At 37.1% G+C, this 19202-nt stretch overlaps 1 protein-coding gene, 1 long non-coding RNA gene and 1 pseudogene across 12 annotated transcripts in view; 2 read left to right on the top strand and 1 right to left on the bottom strand.

The window, feature by feature from the left end:
* Window positions 1–19202, top strand: part of Kmt2c (lysine methyltransferase 2C) — a 237116-nt gene that overhangs the window by 113239 nt on the left and 104675 nt on the right. For all 10 annotated transcript variants that reach the window (XM_076565985.1, XM_042273251.2, XM_076565989.1 and 7 more), the window contains 2 exons: window positions 6618–6789; window positions 9079–9193. In XM_076565985.1, coding sequence (XP_076422100.1) covers window positions 6618–6789; window positions 9079–9193 — 287 coding nt within the window. The remainder of the gene's footprint in view (window positions 1–6617; window positions 6790–9078; window positions 9194–19202) is intronic.
* Window positions 10562–13890, bottom strand: LOC121828182 (large ribosomal subunit protein eL31 pseudogene; annotated as a pseudogene). Its single transcript, XR_013049547.1, has one exon. The product of XR_013049547.1 is annotated as a large ribosomal subunit protein eL31 pseudogene (transcript).
* Window positions 15874–18601, top strand: LOC143272124 (uncharacterized). Its single transcript, XR_013049556.1, has 2 exons — window positions 15874–17321; window positions 17543–18601. It is a non-coding gene; the product is annotated as an uncharacterized LOC143272124 (long non-coding RNA).

Below are 19202 nucleotides of genomic sequence, written 5' to 3'. Positions count from 1 at the left end.
TTTCATCTTTAGATGGATTCCAGGGGTTAAGCTTCTGTCACTAGGTTTGCACAGCAAATGTCTTGACCTGTTGAGTCATTTGTCAGCTGAAGAGCATGTTCATTTTAGGAACATTTTCTTCTTCCTAGCAGATTTAATTTTCAGTCTCTGAATTTTTGATGATGATTTAGTCATTCTTTTTTTTTTTGTCACCTCTAACTTACCTGTTAGCTTTCTATCTACTTCTTAGCACTGTATTAATCTTTTAATCTATGCTTGTCTCTGTGTGTGTGTTTAGCAATTTTTAAGCGATTTTTTCAGGTTTATGAAATATAAGTACAGCTACTTCAGGCTTAACTATATTTACTATATATTGCTAAAGCAAACTGTAATTTGAAAATATATTTAGACAAATAACTGATTTAAAGTTTTAACAATGTTTTAGATTATGCCTATTAAATCTGGAAGAAAAATAACTTTCGTACACAACAGTTGCTTTGAGGATTGTTTATCTAGTTAATTCTTTTTAGAAATTTAAGAAATTATGTCACTGTTTCTTCTGGATATCATGTTCTACATGTGCACTGTTAGCCGTTACTCGTCTTCAGTCAACTTGAAAAAATATGAACTATAAGAATTGATGAGATTACTTGTCATTTATCATTCTGATGATGAGAGGTTATGCTGGCAGCTTAAAGTTAAAAGGAATATTGGAATTGGTCATTGGTACTGTGACTTCTTCCAAGGTAGACTTATAGAGACTCATAAAAATACATGAACAACGGGATGAAACCAAAGTTCAGTAAGGAAATTTGACAAGGGAATATAGATTGGAGCTGTATGAAAGAAATGTTGAATGAGGATGATACATTCCCCTAAAATACAAATTTTTTAACATTTGAGCCACAAATTTGACCATTCCAGAAATTCATACAAGGAAGAAAATGTGAGTACTTAATCTGATTCATAGTATTATTTTAGGATTTCACTCCATATGAAGAGTGGACACTACATGCTATAGTGGAAATAGTGAAAAATTCCTTCAAAGTAGCAGGCCAGCAGTATAAATGTACCCTGCGAAGCTATTTTTCTCTTTTCTTTCCTTGTCTTTAAGCTAGTGTTATAAAACCAAGTGCCCAATAAAGTAAATTTTATTTCCTGTGGTTTTTAACCATGCACTGTAAATCTTCACCTTTCTGATCACCTGTTACATGTCCATTACATGTATGTGGTGGTGTAGGTGCATTTGCGCAGTAGAATCCAGAGGTTAATGTGGATGTCTTCTACTATTGTTGTTCATCTTATCTTTTGAGATGGAGTTTCTCACTGAATCAAGAATTCCCAGGTTGTCTAGCCAGGCTGAGCAGTGGGCATCTGCCTGTATTTCTCTCATGTCCGTAGCCCCACCTCCACCCCAAGCTGCAGTTGTGCACAGCCATCTAAATTCTGAGTTCTCTGACTGTTTTCAGTATATTGGATGGCATTACTTTTTCTTCACAGGTTCAGTTGATAAGCAGATCACACAGCAGTGTCCTGCCAGTTCAGAAAGTGGCAAATGGTATTTGTCACTTTGTTGGCAGAATTAGTAAACTTAAGCTCCCCCTCCCCCTGTTGACTTGTTTCTCTTTACCATTGCTTTTTTTATGTGCTGGTTAGACTGTCTGTTTTGTCCGGTCTGGCAATAAGTGACCTTACCCACTGAGCCATCTCTTAAGCAGCTCTTGTTGGCCTTTCTTATGGTCCCTTTAGCTTCCAGTTGGAACAATTTACATCAGAGCAAAGCTCAGCATGTTCGTCCTCTCTTGTTCCCCTTGTTTCATAACTATAGGTAAGGTACTTGATCTTAACCAAAAGCAGAAATGATCACAACTGCAGCTCAGGAACTGGCCGTCAGAGATGGCTTTCCTGTCTGTCATTGTCCTCCTGTGAAAATTTTGTTACCTACTTCATGTCCAATGCTTCTGCTTCTCTTTTCTTTTCTTTTGCATATATCTTCAGGTATTCTTTACTTTAATAGATGATCACTAAAGTTTGCTTAGGTATAAGTATTGATTACCAAGAGTGTGATCTTCAGAGCCAAATTGACCTGGATTTGATTCTTTGCCCTCTTAAGAATTGTCTTTTGTTTTTGCCTTTTGGTTTTCCAACTGCTCAAAGAGTTTCATTTGATTGTTTGAATATTGCTTTAATTTTTAATGTCTCTTTAGCTTGCTGAAATGCCTGAATGTATATATACATGTACTTTCTATAAAAATATAAAAAGCATGTATGTCTCTGTTACATGAGGTGCATGCAGTTGGTGTGGACACCAGAAGATGGTGGTGGATCCTCTGGAACTGGAGTTACAGATGGTTGTGAGCCACCTATATGGGTGCTTAGAACTGAACCTGGGTCTTCTGAAAGCGCAGCCAGGGCTCTTAACCACTTAATCATCTCTCTAACCCGGCACACGTATTTCTGATGCATCGCCAGCAGCATATTCTTCCACATGACCTGAGAAGGACTGCTTGGTGTTTCTACATGTGCCTGCCTTTTGACTGCTCATTTCCTTTCCTCGTGCTTTTTACTGCTCTTATCTTTTACTTCACATTGACGTGTTTCTTTGACAAGATTGTCATGAAGGGGTTTCTGAGAAAATAGCACAAAATAAACAGCAGTCTCTTCAAGAATAGTATCTAGAGTAGTTACAGAGTGAATTTGAGTATATAGAATTGTGTTAGTGATTGAAATGAATGTGAGCAATATAATTTTAGTATATTTTGGAGCATATTTGAAGAAGTGAAAAAATACTTGCAATTAAATTTAGTATTAATTTAATTATCTTATTTAAAAATATTAATATTTTAACGTGTAATTAATACACAAAGTTCTAAATACTTCTTTTCCTACAGTGAGTTTGTCATTCCATATGTATTTTATACTTAGTGTACATCTCAATTTGGACTATACCAGCCACTCAGTAGCTACTGAGGCAAGTTAAAGTGGTAGAGTAGCAAACGCTTGGCAGTTTTATAGAAACATTGTAAAGTGTTTCTGGAAAACTAATATCAAGGTAAAATGAATTAAAACTGATGGTCAGTTGCTTCCCAATTTCTAAAAAAATAGAGTGGCAAAAATAGAAGATTAATTTTTAAAAGTGCTTAGTTTTTATGGATACATATAGCACTCTTCCTTAATATTAAGAAAAATAATATATCCTCTATTAAATGAAGTTATTGCTACATTTTATTTTTAAATTAATCATTTTATTTTTGTTTTTTTGAGACAAGGTTTTTCTCTGTAACAGTCCTGGCTGTCCTGGATCTCACTTTGTCGACCAGTTTGGACTCAAACTCACAGAGACCTACCTGTCTCTGCCTTCCTGAATGCTGGGATTAAAGGCATGCATCACCATACCCGGCTTAATAATTTATTTTAAATATCCAGAAATTAAATAGCTTTTTGAAAATGATTTAAAAAACTTAAAATACATTTAAATAAGCGATTTATCCTGGGTTATTGGGGGTACAAAATAGAAAAGAACATACTTTCTGTCCTTCAAGGCTTTGTGCTATTGCGTGGTAGTTAATATTTTAACAGAAATTTCTTTCAAGCATATAGGGAAAAGGAATATTCAGTTAAATTCCAACTTTTCTTTTAGGAGAAAAAGGATGTATTGAGATTTATGTGTGTTTATATGTAAATTGTGGCACTCTGTTATTTATAAGAACGTGCCTTAGGTAGGTAGTTCAAGTCGACTCTGCCCTCTGTGCAGCTGAGGCCAACCTTGAAATCCTGATCCTTCTGCTTCTGCCTCTCAAGGGCTGAGTTTATAAGAGTATGCCATCATTTCTGGCTCCATTGATTGGCTCTTTAAAAAAATTAACATCATTTATTTTGTATGCATGTATGTGTGGCAGGCATGTACCCAAGGTGTTTGTGTGTGAAGGTTAGCGAACAACTTGTGCTGTGGTTGGCTCTCTCCTTCCACCATGTGGCTTTCAGGAATTGAGTTCAGGTCATCCAATCTGAGCAGTAAGCACCTTTGCCCGTTAATCCATCCTACTGGCCAAGCCGTCCTGCTGGCTGTTGACTAATTCTTAATTTAAGCAGAATACAATGATTACATTTAGGATTTTAAAATTGTGCTTTGTGTATCCAGATGATGGTTTAGAGAGAATCATAAGTAGGGATGATTTTATTTACAGGATATTGCAGTATTTAGAAAATATATGGGTTAAACTGAAGTAAAACTGTGTGGAAAATTTAATGGAGCTGGGCAGTGGTGGCACATGCATTTAATCCCAGCACTTAGGAGCCAGAGGCAGAGGCAGTGGGTCTCTGAGTTCAAGGCCAGCCTGGACAACTGAAGGAGTTCCAGGACAGCCAGGGGGGTACATAGAGAAACACTGTCTTGAAACCCTTCCCGTACTGCTCTTTTTTTTTGTTTGTTTGTTTTGTTTGTTTGTTTAATAGAATTGAGATTTGGTGAAGTGTTCTAGGACAGGGAGATGTTAATGGCAAAATGATGTTAAATTCCTGGTTTTATCTATTCTTTGAAGAAAAAGGAGGTGTTTTAGTATTTTTAGAACATCTGGCTATTGAGCTGTGTAAGGCTTGATAATAAAGGGTTGAGGTTTTTGAAAGAAGTCTAGAGTTGATAATGCAGATTTTTGAATATCACTTATTTTGGTTTTTCGAGAAAGGGTTTCTCTGTAGTCCTGGCTGTCCTGGAACTCGCTCTGTGGACCAGGCTGGCCTCGAACTCACAGAGATATGCCTGCATCTGCCTCCCACCTCCCCAAGTGCTGGTATCAAAGGCATTCACCACTCACTGCCCTGCTTGAGTATCAGCATTTTATGAACATCAACGGAGTTTATACAACCACAGGGGGAAATGTTGAGTTCATAAGGAAAAATCAAGATGGATTCTAGGGTCCTCCAGTATTCAAAGTGGTTATGCTATAGGGAACTGATGGAGAAATTGAGGAGTTGCCACAGAAAGGAACTATAAACAAGAGAGTGATTAATTGTAAATTTTGCTTAATGTCAATAAGGCACAGTCTAAAAAGTAACTGTTGTATTTCATGTGGTTATTGGTAGCCTTGTTAAAGAAGTTTCAGGTATGAGGTGATTGTGTAGCTTGACTTAATGTTAGGTGTGCAGCCTGCTTTCCAATTCGTAGGACTTGTTTTTATATTTCTTTCAAGCTAGGAATAGTGCTCACAAAATAAAAAAAAAAAACTGTACTACAGACACTGCTATGGCTTACAAACCCTACTACTATATAGCTTTTGGCAGGACAAGTCTTTGACTTCTCCCAGAAGTAAAGGGGGATAGATTGCTACTCAGTTTTAAGATGCTTGACCACAAAGAAATAGAAAGTGCTTTTAACCAGAGCGGATTAGGTTGGATTGAACAAAGAGAAAATACTGTTCTGTTAAATTTGCTATAGAGGCATATTCACATTATTAGCTTTGGTGTGCTTTTTAAATACCTTGTTTCTCTTTCTACATTCTCCTCGTGCAGTAAAAAGCATGAGGAGGGTAGGTTTTATTGTATATTGGGAAAAGCATAATTTATTCTCACTTTTTTTTTTTTAAAATAGTAAATGAACTGTTAGCACTCTTTTAATCTATTTTAGGAGTGGGTGGTGTCTATAAGTATATTAATTTTTGTAACTAGAAATTAATATAGTTGAGTGTGTAATTGGCGTATGAATTGTATTCATACCTTCCTTCAGTAATGATAAGATATTTTCTAATATTAATAAAACCTCTAGGTTGATTGGAATAGTCTGTTTTTAATTAAAAACACATTAATCTAATTACTATTAGCATCCTAATTTTGTATTATTTGATTTTAAGTTCCAAGTATTTAATATGAATAAAATATTTATTTTAATACTATAAGTGTCTCTGTTGATTGCCCAACCCCCTCATCTGTGGTGGTAATCTAATTGTACTGAAATGTGATTTTGATTGTATGTTAATAAATAAAGTTGCCCGGGGGTCAGAGCTATTAGAGCCATAGCAAGAGTGTGGCGGTGGTGGCACACGCCTTTAATCCCATAGATCTCTGTGTGTTCAGGGATACAGCCAGCATTGGAGACATATGCTTTTAAGACCTAGGGGGCTGTACATTCAGACAGTGACGAGGCAGTCACGTGTTTGGGTTTACAACCAATGAGAAGGCAGAACAACAATATTATAACAGACAGGAAGTAGCTCTCTTTCGGGAAGCTGGGACACCGCAGGCGGAAGGGTGAGATTTTAGCTCTGAGCTCTGACTTCTCGGCTTTCTCTTTTACATTGTTTCTGTGTTTCTTATTTAATAAGACTGTTGGATACATCAACACTCATCCCCTTGGTTTTTTCTAATACATATACTGAATGTCAACTAAATGACCAGCATTGCCATTGGTATTAAAAGTATAAATTTAACTAAGAACTGCTTATGGTCTCAAGTAGATATAAGCATAAATACTTGCAAAATTACATGATTTAATTTCATATGGTAAACTTACTATTCTAACATGGTATATATGGATAACTTCAAATGTCTGGGAGATTGCCATGTAAATTCCTTTCAAGTGATTTTAAATTGTTAGAAAAATATTTAATTATAACACAACAATTTTGTTTTGCTGTTAATTTTAGCAAAGGAAGATGCAAACTGTGCAGTGTGTGACAGCCCAGGTGATCTCTTAGATCAGTTCTTTTGTACTACTTGTGGTCAGCACTACCATGGGATGTGCCTGGATATAGCTGTTACTCCATTAAAACGTGCGGGTTGGCAGTGTCCTGATTGCAAAGTGTGCCAGAACTGCAAGTAAGTTTCTAATTTCAACTCAAGGGTTTGTATTGAGTTGTAGTGAGACCTTGTTAAATATTAAACGTTTATGAAATATGATGAAAGTTATTTATATTACAAGCTATAGTCACAATAATTTCACCATGTCCTACACTACTAGACATACCTGTGTTATTTTGAAATATATCTAAAAGAAGCTCAACATGCTTACCATTTGTTAATAAATGATACTATTTTAAAAATAAAGATTAGAAAAACAAAACTTATATTGAGAGGAATTGGGAAGAGATTAAATAGGACAATGAAGCTGTAACTGCAGAAATAAGTTACAAGCGTTGAACCTTCAAATCAGTGTTATGTTTGAATTTCTGTTTTAGGATGGACAATTGCTGCTGCCAACTGTTTTGATAAAATTTTGATGTTCATTTGAAAGACAATTACATCTAGTTAGAGTAGTTTTTAAAAAAAGCATGGTGTGGAAATTAAGCATTTGGAGTTATTATTTATTTAATATATTGTATTCCAGCCTTTGGTCATTTCTCCAATCTCTTTTGTAATTCTCCCTCCCAACCCATGTGTATAGCTAGTATGGCATTTTGAGAATGTTACCTGCATCTTCAGTGATGCAAAATCTGTTGCAAACAGACCATTTTGTAACCAGGAGAAAGTAAGGTCCAGGGTAGCCAGGGTAAGTATGATTTACTAGTTATTTCACAAGAACAGCCAGAATCAGTATCTTGGAATTGTGAAATTAATCAAACCATTTGCTTTTATATTTTTGCTAAAATTTAGGAACAACATTAGTTAACATTTATTTGATAATTTGGACGTGTACTTAGTTTCTTGAGAAGGGATATGAGATACATGACCTCAAGTCTGTACATGTAGTTGAAGATATCAACGATAGAACTTCGTAGAGTTTGTTAAACTAACAACCAGAGGCTTTGATGGCACATCTTCTTGCTTTACTTATCCTCAGGTTTGATTCATAATTCTTCTTTCAACTCTTTTTAAAGTCTCATTTTTTCCCCATGGGTCTTAAATTATTAGTATCTGAGAATCAGTAATGAGTTGCTAAGCATCAAGACAGATTATTCTGCAGAGCAGGGGCCCACTTTTGGTGTAAAAGAGTGTTTGGAGAAAGGTTTTCATTATGATTATTTTTCCTTTTTATTAATTGATTTTCTGAATTTTATTTACTATTAGTGGGCAGCATGTGGCCCCTCCCCCGTATTAGAGGACATCTCTGTGGTGGTTTTGTCTTCTTACGTGTGTGTGGGCTCCAGAGATTGGACTCGGATCAGTCTTTGTAAGCAAGTGCATCTTGCCAGCCCTGTTTTGTTTTTATTATTATTGATGGCAGGGCTGATGTGTGGTTGTACATATCAAACCATTTTATTTAGAGACTTGGGATTGGAAGGGACTGAAGAAGTCCAGGTGATCGGAGGTTCTTGGCAGGACAGATCTTCATGACCTCCCTGATGCTTTTTTTTTTAAATTTTTTTATTTTGATTTTGTTTTAAAGCTCTGTTTTCTTTAAATGTTTAGCATTTACTGTTTAATGGACATTCTAAGATTTTTGAACCAGTACTCTTATTTAGACCTTACAGTAATCTTTGATGATTTTCACTCCCATTTTATACCTAAAACTTGGTTTGATGGTCACATAGTTAGAAAATCACACTGTACATACACATTGACATCAGACTCAGTCTTCCTCTTTAGTTACGTGCCAGTGTCTTTCCAGATCATTCTGTCATGATTTGTTCCTTTCAACACAGCATAGTTAGCAGTTATAGCTCACCTTAAAGGATGAGTATTAGATTAAAGCTTGTTTTTTTTTTTTTTTTTTCTTTTTTCTTTTCTTTTTTTGTTTCCCCTTATTGTTTTAGTGCTTGTCCTGGATCTCACTCTGTAGCCCATGCTGGCCTTGAACTCACAGAGTTTTTGCCTCCCGAGTGCTGGGATTAAGGGCGTGCACCACCACCACCACCACCACCACCACCACCACCACCACCACCACCACCACCACCACCACCACCACCACCACCACCGCCCTGCAGGTTGTTGCTTTAACATCTCCTCCTTTGTAGGAATCTAAACAACTAAGGCAAATTAACCATAGTAGAAAGCTTTAGTAGGATGACCTTTTGTGGATTCATGAAGGGGGTTGTCATTCTCATATTCTCTACAAAAACAGAAGCGATGCTGAAGTTTTTATGATCTGTGCAGTTTTTAGGGCTGATTGTTTTCATATATACTTATGTGACAGCGTACGTTTAAAGATAATGCTATCTTATTTTTAAGGCAATCGGGAGAAGATAGCAAGATGCTGGTGTGTGATACATGTGACAAAGGATATCATACTTTTTGTCTTCAACCTGTTATGAAATCAGTACCAACCAATGGCTGGAAATGCAAAGTAAGTGGTTTCTTAATTTGTTTTAAATATCCTCTATATGTATCGCATAGAGAGCAGACAAACCATATACCTGTTTAAATGCATTTCTTATCATCACCTTTATAAAACAGCATATTGATTTTCTATTTATAATTTACATATAAATAGAAACTTTTTTTTGTTTTGTTTTGTTTTTCTTTTTTTGAGACAGGGTTTCTCTGAGTAGCATTGGCTGTCTTGGCATTCACTTTGTGGATCAGGCTGGCCTCAAACTAAGAGATCTGCCTTCCTCTGCATGAGGATTAAATGCTAGGATTAAAGGCTTGCACCACCACCACCACCACCACCACCACCACCACCACCACCACCACCACCACCACCACCACCACCACCACCACCACCACCACCACCACCCTGTAGCCTCTCTTTTCTCATTGTTGATTACTACTGTTCATGCTCTGAACTTTGTAGAAATGGCTTTAAATAATTGATATTCTTTGGGAGGTGGAGGCCTTTTTGACTCAATGTCATTGTTTTTAGATAGCTAGACACATACTTACGTACTCCTTTTTTTCTCCCTTTTTTGTTTTTGCTGAATCACATATTGGCAAACATTTGGGTTGTTTATAAATTGGGGCAGTTTTAAAAATATGGTATGAATCTATCAACTAATTTTTTGTATGATGCTTTATGAAAAGAACTTTTATATTGCTTATCAGTATTCCTATTTATCTTCTGAAGTAAGAGAATTCTCCATATGAGGAAATTAAAAAGCGTATTTTAAAATTTATTAACTTATAACCCGGAGATAAAAAATATATTGTATTTAGATTGATTACTACCTACCTTAGATTTCTACAGCTGTAGTATTTGTATATACACCTGTTAGTTTGTGTTTGCCTGTACACTTGTGTTAACTTCTTAGAATCATGCAATTTTGAGGTTCTTACTACCCCCTGGTAGGTAGTTTAAAATAAGTGGTTATTTATGTTTTAGATGCTTTCTGAGTGCCTCTCTCTGTCTCTGAGATAGTCTTGGTAAGCACAAGTTGTCCTGGAAGTCATCAGCCTCTTGCTTCCTGTTCAGTGCTGAAAGTACAGTCATGGCTATTACAACAGATTCTCTTAGTTTGTAGGTTTAAATGAGATTTCTGAATATTTTTTTTTTTTTTTTTTTTTTTTTTTTTTTTTTTTTTTTTGGTTTTTCGAGACAGGGTTTCTCTGTGTAGCTTTGCGCCTTTCCTGGAGCTCACTTGGTAGCCCAGGCTGGCCTCGAACTCACAGAGATCCGCCTGGCTCTGCCTCCCGAGTGCTGGGATTAAAGGCGTGCGCCACCAACGCCCGGCGAGATTTCTGAATATTTTTGGTATTGTTTTAATTGCTTATATATTTAAACTTTTTCATCTGATAGGTTACTTTTGAATATCTGTTTGCATAGCACACACACACACCCCCAATTTTCAGTTTTATGACTATTTGACACTGAGAAGCTTTCACCCACATTAAATGTTTGTTTGAATATAGTAACAGGGACATAGGTTATCAAAGTATAGAGCTTGTTTTTTTGGACATAAGTTACAGAAGTATAGAGCTTGTTCTTTGAATTCTCATCTTATTAAATTTTTTGGACAAATGTTCATGAATACAGTATGGGATGTTTCTTATTCCTTTTGCTCAGACAGCTTTATTGAACCTGTTTTCAACACTCACATCTGGAGTTTCCATCTCCTTCAAACACATTCCATTTTTTTTTAAGTGTCTAAATGGCATAACTTCTTGAGACCCACTCTGTGGATCGGCTTGTGAATGTTGATGGTATATTCTTGGGTAACAACATTGTTGATGAAAGAATGGCCCTTCTTTTTCTTGCTAGTCTTCTTTGAGAGAGCCATATGCTTTGTGTTGAAGGTGGCAGGATAGGATGTGCCCTCCTTGTCTGTTTTCCTAAGAAACAAAATTCCATGACCTGTGTATATGGTTATTGATTTGTCTGTTTTAGTATGTTAATGACCTGGAGATGTTTGTTCAATGAATGTCACTTGAATCTTTCTTAGGAATTTACTAAGGCTTTTCTAATATTCTCTATAAACTTAGTCAGTTGACTGACAACTCTACCTACTTAGGTACTGCTCCTTTGTGTGTGTGTGTGTGTGTGTGTGTGTGTGTGTGTGTGTGTGTGTGTGTGTGTGTGTGTTTGGGTTTTTGAGACAATGTCTGGCTAGCCTAGGCTGGCCTCAAACTCCCATACCTTTTAGTCTTTTGTTTCCCCAGGGCTGTGATTGGAGATGTGAACCATTCTGGCTGGCTTCATTCATCATTTTTTCCTTACATCAGTAGGCTGGGTTTTCTGGGTCTTGCAATGGCAGTTGCAGAGTTCTGGTCTCCAGCTGTCATTGTACCACAGCTTAGCATCCTCTGTGGCCACTTCCTCCTCTGGGTTGATCTGTGTCTGCTTCCTTCAGTTGCTCTTGCTGCTGACAGGCAAGTCCTCAGGCTCCTGCATGAATCTCCCATGTGTTACCAGTCTCTCCACAGACAGTAGAAGACACAGAGGTTCAGAGAGCCCAAATCATAGAGCTGTGAGACTCATATTCAAGAGAGTGAGGCAGGAGGATGGATAGTTGTGGCTACAGAGTGAGATCCTGTATAATATAGGTCATATTAAGCCAGGCGTTGTGGACTTTAGTCCCAGCACTCAGGAAGCAGAGGCAGAGGGATCTCTGTTGGTACTACTCCCTTTTGTAGTACCAAGTAAGTAAGCAATAAGACTTACATATTCAATAGTACAAAGTTTTAATTTTTTTCAGTAAAAATAGAAAATAGGAATTATTTAAGTTTACTTTAAATTCTCAGCTCATTCAGTAAAACTGATTTTTTCTTGGAATATATTAACAAACAAATTACTACAGATATTAAAGTTATGTAGACAATCAAGGCAGTCATTACAGTTCTCCATATTTTTCCTTTGATATCTATACTAGCTAATAATAAATTCTGGTTTTATATTTGGTGAAGATTTAGTGGATAGGTAAATTATCCCCACTTAATTGTAGACAGGAGTTTTCATCTCCTGTCTTCAAATTATGTAGTACAGATCCATATGCAACCCCACGTTTACTTCAGTTATTGCAATTTTTTTGTGTATTTTCTCTGTGTAGCTTGCTAGAATTTCTCTGTGTAGCTTGCTCTGTAGACCAGGCTGACCTCAAACTCTGCCTTCCTCTGCCTCCTGTGTGCTGAGATTAACGGCATGTGCTACCACCACCCAGTTATTGTAGTTATTGTAATCTTAATTTTTTTATGTTACTTATTTATGTATTTTTATTTATGAGTTCTCTATCTGCATGTATGCTTGCAAGCCAGAAGAGGGCATCAGACCCCATTACAGATGGTTGTGAGCCAACCTGTGGTTGCTGGGAATTGAACTCAGGACCTCCGGAAGAGCAGCCAGTGCTCTTAACCACTGAGCCATCTCTCCAGCCCTTGTAATCTTAATTTAAAAATAAAACTAAATAGAATTCATAAAGTAAATACAATTGAGTAAAAATATTAATATAATTTAACAAATGGCTTTCCTTTGAAGCTAACTTGCAGAGACTGGGTTTAATGGGGGATTGTATACTTAAATCCTATTCTTTGACTTGAACTATTTTGACACAAAGTTTTTGTATAAAAATAGTATTGATAATACAAGCCTTTTGCTTATTACTTTAGTTTAATCACATTGCAGAAGGCCAGCAGGTAGACTTTGAATACTAGATGATTTTTATTTCTATGACCATTTTGATTTATATTTTAGACCAGTGCTGTCTAACAGAAACATAATATGAATCATTTACATAATTCAAAACTATATTTCATTCAACACAAAGACAATCACTGTAAAATTGAGAGCTTTACTTTCTTTCCACTTCTTCACATCTGATTTCTGTTTTAAAAAACCCACAGCATACATTAAATTGAAATATGTGCCATCCACATTTCAAGTATTGAATAGCCACATGTGTATAGTAGCTGCCATGTCAGAACACAGTTTCAGGCTCTCGTGATTTCCCAAGCACAACATGTTATTCTACCCTGGGAGGCCGATAATGGAAACAGTGGGTATTCCTTTCCTATAGATTATGGGTAGCAGGCCAGGGTACCCATTCAATGTTAATGCTTCATTCTTTCAATTACAATCTTCTTCTGTTACCGGAAACAAATCAAGGTGATATGCACTGAACATTTTTGATTGCATTTGATCTCTTTTTCTCTGAAACAGACTGGAGGCCTTTTGGAGGTTTCTTGCAGATAGAGTGAGCTCTATTAAGGGGCCATTTAATCTTGTTTGTATGAGCTGCACCAGCTCATTTCAAGCACCAGAGTTTGTGTTCATTAGCATCTTAGACACAGCACCACATCAAGAGCAAGCCCTAGCTGAAAAAGGAGGGCTCTAGCTAGACCAAGTTTAAAATGTGCCTCTAGACTAAAATTTGTAATGTTATACAACTCTGTAAAAGCTTGGTTTACAGATTCAATCTCATGAGATAGTCAGTAACAAATGTCATATCAATCCATTATTTCCACAGTTCTGCACTGAAGTTTATTGATGTGCTGTTGTTGGTAGTTTACCTGCTATAAGTAGTTATGTGCAAGACAGGAGTATGCTATGAGGATTATGACATTGTCTGTAGTGGTGTACATTCTTGTGCTGTTCAGACATCTGGTCTTTTTGCCACAATTAAAAAAACAACAAAAAAAACCCAAAAACAAACAAACAAACAAACAAACAAAAAACAACTCCCTTTGTTCTTAACATCTTTTACAGTACCTAGGATTAGTGTAAATAAATGCAGGGACAATAGTCGGCCTTGTGGCGTCCCTGACATCAGTTGTTACATTTTATTTTCAATTTTGATTATCATATTCCCCTTTATTTTTTCCCCTCCCTTCCTCCACTTTTCTTTTTCCAGGGTCTTTCTTTTGTAGCTCAGATTGGTTTAGTGTTTCTGCTGCCTTAGCTTTTAGTGCAGGGATCACAGGTGAACCATATTTCTATGGTTCTATTCACATTTCTATTCTATTCATATTTCTATTCACAGGATATTTCTATGAAAAAGTTCCAGTTCATAGTTGTTTTGTTAGTAAACAAACACAAAGCTCTTTTCCTTCAGCCCCCTGTTCTTGTCCCATTGGCTCACTGAAGAAAGGGCTTCTGGTTTATCTCTTCCTGGCTTTATTGTTCAGTGTATTGTGTGTTTGGAAGCATGGAGTGAGTCTGTGAACGCGGCATGTAGAATTGGAGGTGTGGGGTTGCTGGGCTAGTGAGTGTGGTGGAACCCATCTTGAGGTGTCCCACAGAACAGTAAGGTTTTCCACCAGAGCTAGAGAGGGAGTGGTTCTCTGTGGAAGGGAGGCACTGAACTGCTTTAGCAGCCCTCCTTTGGCCCGTTACCCTCTTTGGAACTACTTTCTCGTGCTTTTTATACTTTTTAAGCAAGAAGGCTGAGGGTGCTGATAAGGAAGGTGCTCAGGCCTCAGGCCTGGTGTAGCAGTGGCTGAAGCACAGAGGGGAACAGTTGAAGTGATTGACACCTGGCATCGGAGGCTGCATTCTATCTAACATTCTAGAGCAGGACCCAGTGAACCATATTAGGCAGTAGCTGGAATGGTGAGATGTGAGAGGTGAAATGTGAGCAGAAGGATTCATCACCTGGAGAACAAGATGCTTTAAGTAACTCTGCTCAGGTGTTGCTACCTTGAAGGTGGAGCCTGTGGGCTGAAGACCCAGCTGCTTTAGCTCCAGTTCCTTTTCTGCCTAAGGAGAAAACCACACTGCATGACGTGACGTGTTTATACTTTGGTCTTTGCTACATGCCTCTACTTGCTGTAGCTTTCTCAAATACAAAGGTAAATTCATAATTCTTTTTCTTTTCTTTCTGAAGGAAGTGATATTTAAGGCTATAAATTTACCTTTGATTATAACTTTGGTTGCCTTCAAGCCTATTGGTAACTTGGTGTGTAAACCTGACCGAATGTACTGAAATTTAGGTGTTTACACCTAAATTGCACTCAGAATTTAACTGATGTAGGGTTTTTTGCTTTGTTTTGGGGAGAGGCCCTCATCTTATAGTTCTGGCTGGCTTGGAACTTGGTGTGTAGACTGTGCTAGTGATAAATCTGTAGGTTACCACAGCCTCCGGAGTGCACGGATTACAGGTCTGGGATGGTGTAGGTTTTTAAGCAAATGCTACCACACTTGTAATAGTCACTTTTAAAATGGTGTTTGTGGTTATTAACTTTCTGGATAGATAAAACCAGTTTACTTTATTTTTTGACTAGCAGATTTTAAAAATTAATAAAAATTAATCATGTTTGTTTTTATCAATTTCTCCTTGTGTTTTCCTCCTTTAACTAAACATATATGTTTGGCTTTGACTTAGCAAAATGCTGGACCACTGTTTTATTAGTGTAAAACTACTCTGTCCTGTGCAGTTGCTCCCCCTCCCCCTACCTACTTTACCCAGTAACATGAGTAAGTAGCCTTTTCACCAATATTTTATATTTTAATGTCCTTTTATTCTGCAGTCTTCTGTGCCATTTCAAATGTGCGTTTTAAATGATTTAATAGTTAACTATTTAAATACCTCCCTCCCTCCCTCCCTCCCTCCCTCCCTCCCTCCCTTCCTTCCTTCCATCTTCCCCCCCCCCCAAATTCCCTCTTTCCTCCCTCCCTCCTGATTTTTTGAGACAGAATTTCTTTGTTTAACTCTGGCTGTCCTAGAATTCACTTTGTAGACCAGGCTAGCCTTAAACTCAGAGATTTGCCTGCCTCTGCCTCCCTAGTGCTGGAATTAAAGACGTGCGCCACTATCTGGCTCCTTCCCCCATTTTTGTATATGAATTTCTGTGCTTGTATATTACAGATTTCTTTATAAAGTTACTTGAAAATTATTTTAAATGAAAAGTTGGAGACAACATGCAGACCATTTAACCTTGGTTCAGCTGTTGTTAGCATTTTGGGGGTCATGTGTGCTCTCTGATTGTTCCCATCATTCTATAACTTTACCATTTGATTGATTACTGCAACAGAGCTACATCCTGCCCACTCCACTTTTTGACAGTTAAGTTACCTACATAATGCCCTTTTTAGCTTTGGATATTTCAATATGTAAGACTATAAGAATATTCTTGTTGAACATGGTGTCCCCCAGATGAGTATTCTTCCCCAAACACAGTATCGCTGTTTCTCCAGAAACTTATGTCAGTATAGGTATTTCATCTATTTTCCCTCTGCTGCTTGATTTAATGTTTCATATAGTATCCTTTCTTCCCAAGTAGGTTCCGGGTCTAGTTTAATGTTAGAGATTCCACTTAATTGTTAGGTGTCTCTCTCTCTCTCTCTCTCTCTCTCTCTCTCTCTCTCTCTCTCTCTCTCTCTCTCTCTCTCTCTCTCTCTCTCTCTTTATCCTTTAATCTGAAGGTTTTTCTGAAGTCTTTACCTTTTGACCTGGTCATTTTTAAAGAACCTGCTTATTTTCCACCCCACCTCCCCCCACCCCAGCATAGAAGTATCCTTATTTTGTCTTTGTTATTTCCTCATGGTTAGATTCCTGGAGTAGTACAGGGTCCTCAAGGTGTCATACACAACAGGATCCACAGATGCTCGTCAGTCTCCATAGGAATTACCTGGTTAGGATGCTGCCAGATTCCTCTACTCTTTGTTCCACCCTCTCTATCTAACAACCCAGGAGTAGATAAGGAAACACATTAAGACCTTTTGAATATCTTGCTCCTCTTCAAAGTTTATTTCTAGGTTTTAGAAGCCATTGTCTGATGGCATTTTACCTGTTGGGAACACGGCTTAAGTGCTACGGCTTAAGCTGTAGCACTCTGTGGCATTCATTGACCAACTCTGCTCACCAGGACCATCTCTTTCACATATTTATTTATGAAGGCTGGTGAGATACCTCAGAGGGTGAAGGAGCTTACTGCCAAGCCGGATGAGTTTAGTCTATCAGGACTGATATGAATCCTACATGTTGTCTTCGAACTCCGTACATGCATCCTAGTGAACACACACACACACACACACACACACACACACACACACACACACACACACAGAGTAAACATGAAAGCAACTTAAAAAGTTATTACAGAGAGTAGTTCATGAATTCCTATTTTTTTTTTTTTTTTTTTTTTGGTTTTTCGAGACAGGGTTTCTCTGTGTAGCTTTGCGCCTTTCCTGGAGCTCACTTGGTAGCCCAGGCTGGCCTCGAACTCACAGAGATCCGCCTGGCTCTGCCTCCCGAGTGCTGGGATTAAAGGCATGCCGGTTGTGGTGGCGCGCACCGGTAGGATTTGCTGAAGGAGGCAGAGGCAGGAGGATCTTGAATTCCTATTTTTGATGACAGATATTTTATTTAGTTATTTTTGTGTTCAAAGTGTCTGCTATAACTCTGGGTCAGTCCCTCGTGTTTGAATACTTCATCACATATTTTTTAAGATGTTCTAAACTTGTCTTAACATCTCTCCTGCCCCAGACTCTTTAACTTCAATATTGTTTAACTTCAATAAGCAGCCTAACTCAGGCATTGCCTGCTAGGTATTCTTCTTGACAGTGCTGCTTTTTAAACCTTTGAGCAGATGAAGTTAGGAGGGAGAGGGAGAGAGAACAAGAACGTGCACATGATCATGCGTATGCTTATACTCATATATAACATGTAATGTAATGGGGAACACTGAACTTGAATGTCTCTGATTCATCCTCTTAACTTTTTGTCTGCTTTTGCAAACATTTTCTTTCATGGTAAGAATTCTGAATTGAAGATCATAGATACTTTCATTCATTCACTCAGTAAAAATGGGTTTGGGTTTTATTCCCCTTTTCTTTCAGATTAAAAAAATAATATATAGGATTTTAACATACTTTCCAGTAGTCAAAATTTTTATCAAATGTCTAATGAGAGAATTGTCACTACTTTTTTCTTAGAACTTGTATCCTGGTTCTCTTAATCTCTTGTAAATAGCTAACTTCATTGTTTTCCAGGTTTATCCTTCATTTGTGTTTTCTCATTTTCTGTTTCTTAAACCAAAAGCACATTATATATAATCTTTTGCATATTACTTTTTATGTAAAGTAAATTGGAAATTCTCCATATTGGTTCATAGAAGTACTTTTTAACATAGAAATTATATAAATTCATAGTGATTTTTGAAAAAGTATTTCCATATTATTCTGTGTTTCTATGCTATAGTTTATTTGACCTATGTCTTGTGTTTTTCAGGTGGTTATTGAATATTGTGTCATTCAAGTAGTTTCCAGGGTTTCACATTACAAATGCTCTAGAAGTTTGTAACTTTGTGCATGTGTATGTGTTAGTATTTTGTTGAGAGAAATTGTCACATAAATTCTCATAAGTAAAATTACTGCCTCTGGATTGTATGTGTGTTTAGTTTTGACTTGTGCATTTTGCAGTGCCAAACATTGAGAGAGCTGCTACTGTTGCTGCTTTTGTTCCAGTAAGATCTTTTTCTAATATTGAATGTTTGTCTTCCATGGTTGAAAGATGATACTTTCATTCTTCATTTCACTGGTGAATGAGGATGATTGTTTATTTTATTATTTAATTTTAAGTGTCAGTTTTTGCCTCTGTATTTGGTCTGTTAGTAAACATCTTGGTCCTTTAAAGAATTCTTAATAGAGATATACAGGCTATTATCACATGTTGTTTGATGTACATGTTTTTCTTAATTTGTCAATTTGTCTTTTGACTTTTTCTTTTGGTCATGTAAAAGTTTTACTTACTGAAACAGTATCACTGTGTAGTCCTGACTGTTTTAGTTCCTAAGCTACCAAGGAGTAAATGGAATAATATAGCATCATCATTTTGCTTTGTGCAAGGGTGGGATCAGGAGCTCTGTTTCATAGAAATTATTCCCTGCTTCTTCTCTCCACCTCTTGTTAAAAAAAAATCCTTTGAGAATGTCATAAAATGTATTTCAATCATATTTACTCCATTTCCTCAACTCTTCCCAGATCCACT

This window comes from Peromyscus maniculatus, chromosome 3 (genome assembly GCF_049852395.1).
Source record: "Peromyscus maniculatus bairdii isolate BWxNUB_F1_BW_parent chromosome 3, HU_Pman_BW_mat_3.1, whole genome shotgun sequence".
NCBI lineage: Eukaryota > Metazoa > Chordata > Mammalia > Rodentia > Cricetidae > Peromyscus > Peromyscus maniculatus.
The sequence above is the reverse complement of the archived record's forward strand: the minus strand, read 5'-3'. Positions and strand labels throughout refer to the sequence as shown.